General features: G+C 42.7%; 1 protein-coding gene across 4 annotated transcripts in view; it reads left to right on the plus strand.

Annotated features, from left to right (window-relative positions):
- The window catches only part of htr4 (5-hydroxytryptamine receptor 4), a 141,204-nt gene that overhangs the window by 67,887 nt on the left and 66,106 nt on the right, over positions 1-7,211 (plus strand). For all 4 annotated transcript variants that reach the window (XM_020594034.1, XM_020594035.1, XM_020594037.1 and 1 more), the window contains one exon: positions 5,611-5,811. In XM_020594034.1, the coding sequence (XP_020449690.1) occupies positions 5,611-5,811 (201 nt within the window). The remainder of the gene's footprint in view (positions 1-5,610; positions 5,812-7,211) is intronic.

Consider the following 7,211-nt stretch of genomic DNA (forward strand, 5'->3'; position numbering starts at 1 on the left):
GTACCCTGGCATATACTTTCCCGAGTAGGCTGATGATTGTGATCCCCCGATAGTTGGAACACACCCTCCGGTCCCCCGTTTTGAAAAGAGGGACCACCAACCCCAGTCTGCCAGTTCAGAGGCACTGTCCCCGGCCGCCATGCGACGTTGCAGAGGCGTGTCAACCAAGACAGCCCAACAACATCTAGAGACTTAAGGTACTCAGGGCGGATCTCATCCACCCCTGGTGCCTTGCCACCGAGAAGCTTCTTGACTAAACCAGGCTCGAAAGGACTCCTTCTTCAGCTTGACGGCATCCCTTACTTCCGGTGTCCACCACCGGGTTCGGGCATTGCCACCACGACAGGCACCGGAGACCTTACGGCCACAGCTCCGAACGGCCGCATTGACAATAGAGGTGAAGAATATGGTCCACTTGGACTCAATATCTCCAGCCTCCCCCGGTATCTGGTCAAAGCTCTGCCAGAGGCGGGAGGTTACTGTGATTGTGATAATTCCAGTATTATGAAATGGAATGATTTGATATATTATAAAATAATGCAAATAATGTTCAGAGCAAAATTAAAGTTACTGGTTTCTGGAGCATGGCACCAGCATCACTTCTGCCTGGCCTGGACCTGACACAGGATTGTTGATTTGTTTATATTTATTGTAGATTATTATGTGTAATGAATGAAAAAATAAACTAAGAAACCTGACTAAGTGGTGGTGACTGGTGACACAGCGCCTTTGCCAAATGATGTCACCGTCCGGTGTGGTGAGGGTGAAAACTGCATAGAAGGTCACACACAGCCTCAGTTAGAAATTAGAAGCTCATGCACAGTTCTAAGGTCTATGATATTGTTGTCTTTTACTGCTTGTGATAATTTTTTCTTACTAGACCTTCACCTGTGACATGGTGTATAGCCAGTTAGCCAATTAAATACTTTGGTGCTATGCTAAAATGTGAGCATTTAATGGAATGACGGTGCAAATATTACAGGGTAACAGAATTAAGTCTAGCACTTGTATAGATGGTAAAAATGGACAGTAAGTTAAGTCTGTCTCTAGACAGGAAGCATTTCACACACGTACCTAACATACACACGCCCATACATAAACGCACACGCAGAGTGATCCGTCGGGAGCTGACACCAACACAAGGTAATTCACAGGGTGCTGAGCCACTCATCAATAAGCAGCACACAAACACAACCATTACCACCTCTTGTTTCTCTCAACGTGGAGTGTCGAGTGTCTGACCCACACACACGTTGCCACAGTGTCTGCTTGCTGTTTACAGTGGACACCGAACAGCTCGATAAGCAGTCATGCTGATGCAAATCAATGGCGTTTCCAGCGACTTTTATTCCTTATAATAATGAGAAAGGTAGTGAGAGGTTTGGGGTAGTGTAAACAGTCTTATTAATCATACTTAGCTTTTGCAATTTGCTCAAATTGAAAAAATGTATAAGCTTGATTTCCCTATTTATTGGTGCTTTGTAAATTTTTAAAGGAGCATTTTAAAGTCTGTTAGTGATAATATCAAACGAGGCACCATAATGGATCATTTAGGCAGCTACCCTTTAGATTTCCATTTTGATTGATTCCTAACATGCAGATTATATAATTTTGAAACCAAAGAAAATGATGAGAGTAATTCAACAGATGTTATAGAGATAAAAATTCAGCTCATAGTGGGTTTAAAGGACGTTTTGTACTCTGTCACTGTGTTGTTGCAGAGGAGGGAATTTACAAAAACAAAAATACCACGTGTGTCTGTAAATATAATTTAAGTAACATTCACTCAGTCTTCAGTGTCTTGATCTCTCTTCTCCTCTTTAGCCATGTTTTAGGTTCAGCTTCCTCAGAACTCCTCACTCCCCTCCACATTATACAGTAGACACATTACACCAACCTCACAGCAACACATTCCCTTTTAATCAAGTTTATTTATTCCAAGACTTTAACCCAAACACGATGCCACCCCCGCTGGCCTCGCTCAAGATGATGACGAGTCGGCCTACAGAGGGGAGGTTGAACAGCTGGCCCTGTGGTGTGGTCGTAACAATCTGGAGTTGAACACACAGAAGACAGTGGAGGTGACAGTGGATTTTAGGAGGAGTTGCCCCACCCTATGTCCGCTCACTATACTCAGCAGCTCTGTTTCAGTCGTGGAGTCCTACAAGTTCTCTTGGGACTTGAAGTGGACAACCAACATCAGGACCATCACCAAGAAGGTACAGCAGAGGATGTACTTCCTGCTCCAGCTCAGGAAGTTCGACCTGCCCCAGGAGCTGCTGATACAGTTCTACAGAGGAATCATCAAGTCTGTTCTCTGCACCTCCATCACTGTCTGGTTTGGCTCAGCAACCAAACAGGACAAGTACAGACTTCAGCAGACAGTCAGGACTGTAGAAAAGGTCATTGGTGTGAACCTGCCCTCCATGGAGGACCTGTACACCTCACGGGTCAGAAGGAGGGTGGAGAGGATCACTGCAGACCCCTCACACGCTGGATACAAACTCTTTGAGCTCCTCTCCTCCGGATGGCGTTTCAGGTCACTGTGCACCAAGACAACCAGGCACAGGAACAGTTTCGGCCCCCAGGATATTAAACTCATGAACAGCTAGTCCATGTCGCTCTTTTAACTTGTATATTTTTTGTATTTATTATTGTTTTTTGTTTTTTTTTTATGTTGTGCACATCGGGGGCCATTGGGCTGGAGACAAATTCCTTGTATTTTTTTTAAATATTTGGCAATAACATTTATGCTTATGCTAAATTGTTGTGAAGTGTGTGTTCTAAAGAAATATGAAGAATCTGGAGCGGTCGGGGACAAAAACTGGGGTGGAAGAGCAAGAAAACTGTCAGAATCTGATGAAAAGTTTCTCAGAGACCAGAGAAAACCCAGCGAGGACCTGGCTCAGCATCTGGATGCCAAGTTGATCCTTCCACAGTCTGAAGAAGCTCAATCAGGAACGGCCTTTGTGCAAGGACGGCAGCCAAGAAGCCACTTTCTCAGAAGGGAGAACAGGCTGAGATATGGAAACGCTCGCACAGATTGGAGTGAAGATCAGTGAAAAACAAGATTATGGAGTCATGAGTTGAAGTTTGAAATGTTCAGGTCCAGTCGTCGACAGTATGTGAGAAGAGGAGAGAGGTGGACGAGTGTAGCAGCCTTCAGTGAAACATGGTGGAGGGTCTGTCATGGTTTCAACACTTCAAGACAGTCTCCCCAAAAGAATTCAAGCTGTGCTAAGTGCAGAGGGCGCTCACACTAAACACTGACGTTAAATACTGTAGAAGCCACTTTGCCCTGAAAATATTTTTTTGTGTACATATTTCTTGTATATTTTCTTACTGATAAATAAAAATAAATAATCTCTACAACCCTGACAACAGCAAAACTAAAGGTACCGTGAGACTGTTGCACAGTACTGTTTGTACCTGTGGCCATTCATCTACAGTATGTGAGTGTGCATATATGATATTCGTATGTGCTTGTGTGTGTCCGATGCCTCCATCAGGGTTCCTGTGTGGGTGCACGTGCAGCATGATTTAGGTTTGCCCCACACACAGTGGGCCGAGCAGACAGCTGGCTGCGTCCAGCACCAGCAGCCTGTGTCTATGGGCTGTTTGTGTTAGTGACAGGCAGATTGAAACCGCTCTCCCTGAGGCTATTTATAGACTGTAGACTGGTCCACACTGCAGAGAGGCTGGAGAACAGGCTGACTGACTGACTGACCGGCTGGGACGCTGGTTAGCAGGTTGGCTGGTGTGGTTCTTATGTGGAGGCAGTGGTTTATCAGCCCATTGCAATCTGAGAGGGACAAGGAGAGACTGCTAAGTCTCAGTATTTTCCAGTCAGTGGAAACCTGTCAGTATGTCTTTTTAGCTTGACAGCTTGACTGACTGATGAGTTGACTGCTTCACTTACTGACGCCTCAGTTGTCTCAGGTTGACAGGTTACAAATATAACCCCCTTGTTAAGCCCCTGACTTCACAGCAGGTTGATTTCTCTGCACAAAGCTGCACAGCAGTGAGAGATATGTGTAGGTGACAGATGGTCTGTCTTTCCCAGCTATATACCAGATGTAGTAACCTTCCTTTGCGTTGTTTGGGGCCTCATGTTGGAAACACAATATGAGGTATAGCTTAAAATGTCAGCATGCTGTGTGACATCTTTAGAGAAAAGTTTTACATGCTTTCTATTTTCAAATGTGAAAGTTTTCCAAAGTTAACCTGATAACTATTAATTGGGCAAAAGAACATCATCAGCGTTGTATGAATCACTCTCAACACACATTTTTGTGTTGAGGATGAAAGTAAAGTGTCTTGCAGTTCATTTTATTGTACAGATAGTCTTTTTTATCTTTGTAATACATTATAGGAGTAACATGGCCTTTACCCGTGACTGCTGTGTTACCTAGATAAAGAAAACCAGCTTTTATTACAGAGAAAGAGATTCGATGCTGCAGCCTGGTAGTCACTGCAATCAGGTGGATTCAGTCTTTTCATATGTTTTACCTACTTGCAGAATGAGTCTGTCTTAATCTCTTTCTGTATCTTTGTGGTTTACTTTCTTTCAAGTTTGCATGTTTGAGAAGAGTTTAGTGTTTCTCAGCTTTTACTTACACAAGTCAGCGTCTTTGCCCTCCAACTGTAGTGAAAGCAAAGATGGATGTTTCTCTGTTTCGCTGTTTTCATTCATGTATTGTTTTGTGAGTAATGGAACCAGTATTTGATTTAGATTCTTTTCCCCTTTCTTCTATGCTGGTATCAAAAGTGAAACTTAGAATCTGACCTTTGTTGTGTCTGCCTCTGCTTGCCTTTGATTGCTATCTGAACTTTAACATCTTCACGTCAGTGCTCCCCAGTGATTCAGTTCAGTGTTTCAAAGAACATGGCATATATGCTTTTAAGACCACAGCAACTGGATCTGCTCTCTCAGGAAAGGCGTTCCACAAGACTTTTCAACGGTTAGCATTAGTGGGTCTGTGTTCCTGTTCATCCCAAAGCGGTACGATGGGTTTGAGGGCAGGTCTCTGCACATGTGAAGGAGTTGTTACTGACTTGAACTAATACTGACTCCATTAGTTACAATTACAAGTTTGCACTATGTAAAAGAAATGTGATGAAATTGCTATGCATTACTCATTTTACTAGACAAAAACTTGAAAATACAACTGCTGTTCTGTGTGTTTTGTTTTCCCACTTACAAGGACCTCTCAGGAGCTGTTTTCTTGATTTTTTTTTTTTAATAATTGCTTTTCATGCGTCTCTGATCTACATCTGCACAAACAAAACGTGTTTACAAAAAACAATATGGCTGTCAACATCATTAAAAACTGCAGTGCCAGAGTAATTTAGTCAGTTGAAATTAAAATGTCACACGTCAGAAAGCAGCACTTTACATTACATCTCAAGGTATTTAATGATTTTACTTTGCATCATCATTCTTGATCATTCTTGTTATTGTTTCATGGTTGATTTTCTGGCTACAAGAAGTGGCATTATTACACAGGATTAGTTACAGGTCTTCTAGTTCTTCTCTTCTTCTTGTGCATTTTTGTGACTCCATCCCTGTAGTGGTTAAATCTTTCTTGTCTTGTTCTATTGTTCTATCAGGAAAATCAAGACCAACTACTTCATTGTGTCTCTGGCGTTTGCCGACTTGCTCGTGTCAGTGCTGGTGATGCCATTTGGTGCCATCGAGATGGTCCACCAGCACTGGATCTATGGCGAGACCTTCTGCCTGGTCCGAACGTCCCTGGACGTCCTGCTGACCACAGCGTCCATACTACACCTCTGCTGCATTGCCCTGGACAGGTAAGACACTCTGGTGGCGTGTGTACATTTCTGTTGGTTTGTATGGTGGGAACTCACATCTCATTTGAAATACTGCATCAGTTTCATTGTGCTGAAAAGGTGAGAGGCTTGGACTTATGTGGGAAATATACTGAATATATGTATGTGTACACGTCTTGTGTGTTGAGGCTCTGTTGTCCAAGTTCACTGTGTGTTGTTTTGTGTAGAGACAGGTCTCACACTGCTCAGGGCACAATTTTACAGGAGTCTCGTTAAAGAGAAACGATGCCGCTTCCTTTTAAAAATGATCTGTCGTTAACACAGTGAACAAAGTCACTGCACCTACAGGAACCCTGCACCCCAGTAACTCGTACATTCAGCGAACACAGACATCATGCAGCAAAAACACTGAAGAAAATGTGTAGGATAAACTTCTCAGCAATGTTTGTAACACATACAAGAGGCAAAGCCAGTGAAAGTGCATCATGTTTACTTAAAAAATGCTTAAACCATGACCAGTTCACTTAATGTCAACACATTTGACACTTTATTTTGTGTATTTTATTTATTTTGTAATGTAAATGCAATGTGTTTCAAATGCCGTGTTCATGATCTAGGTTAACAGACTCACACCAATCCATGACATGAAACTCTGTTTGTCTGCAGCATTTTATTGAGGTGTGAGGCCTTGACATACATGGGAACTCCTTATTTAGAATGGGGCACATGTCACAGGCGTGTATTGGATTAGTGAAGTGATATAGTGGCTGAATCAGATTTATTGTGGAGCTGTGTTGATGGGTTTTTCCAAGTTAAGGGTCAGAGTCTGCAGCACATCACCGCCTGTATCAGTCTCACATCACACTTCCTGCTGGTGGTATCTTGTCTTTATTTGGAGAGGTTTAAAAAGTTGCCCACCAACTTAATTTGCTATTCAACATTTTGTACAGACGCTTCTGAAAAAGTGACTACCCTCATCATTCTTATGCCACATAAAGTAGACCCAGAGTTGAAGCATCAATGTCATGAATCTATTGTAGCAGTGAGCAGGGGCAGAGTGCATCGTAGTGGAATGTGGTTTGATGTCCTTCATCCTCATTGCTCTGATTTTAACTCTGGTGGGAAGACTTTCAGACTGATAGCATAGCTTGTTTGAGGATGTAGAATATATAAAGTTTTATTGGCTCTGCAGCCAAACTAATGGAAATTGTTTCAACACAGCAGAACAAAACACTGGAACTTTACTTATGTTTATGTCAGCACAGAAGCTGGCATAAACATAACGCATGAGTCAAACGACAAGAGAGCACTGTAAATGTTATTAATCCAGGCTCCCTGATATTTATAATGTTTGTGAGTGTATACCAGTATCTGAGTGTGCACTTAAGAGACAGCAGCGACTGTAGAACTGGACGCCTGTG

The sequence above is a fragment of the Monopterus albus genome, unplaced genomic scaffold (genome assembly GCF_001952655.1).
Source record: "Monopterus albus unplaced genomic scaffold, M_albus_1.0 scaffold21.1, whole genome shotgun sequence".
Lineage (NCBI taxonomy): Eukaryota > Metazoa > Chordata > Actinopteri > Synbranchiformes > Synbranchidae > Monopterus > Monopterus albus.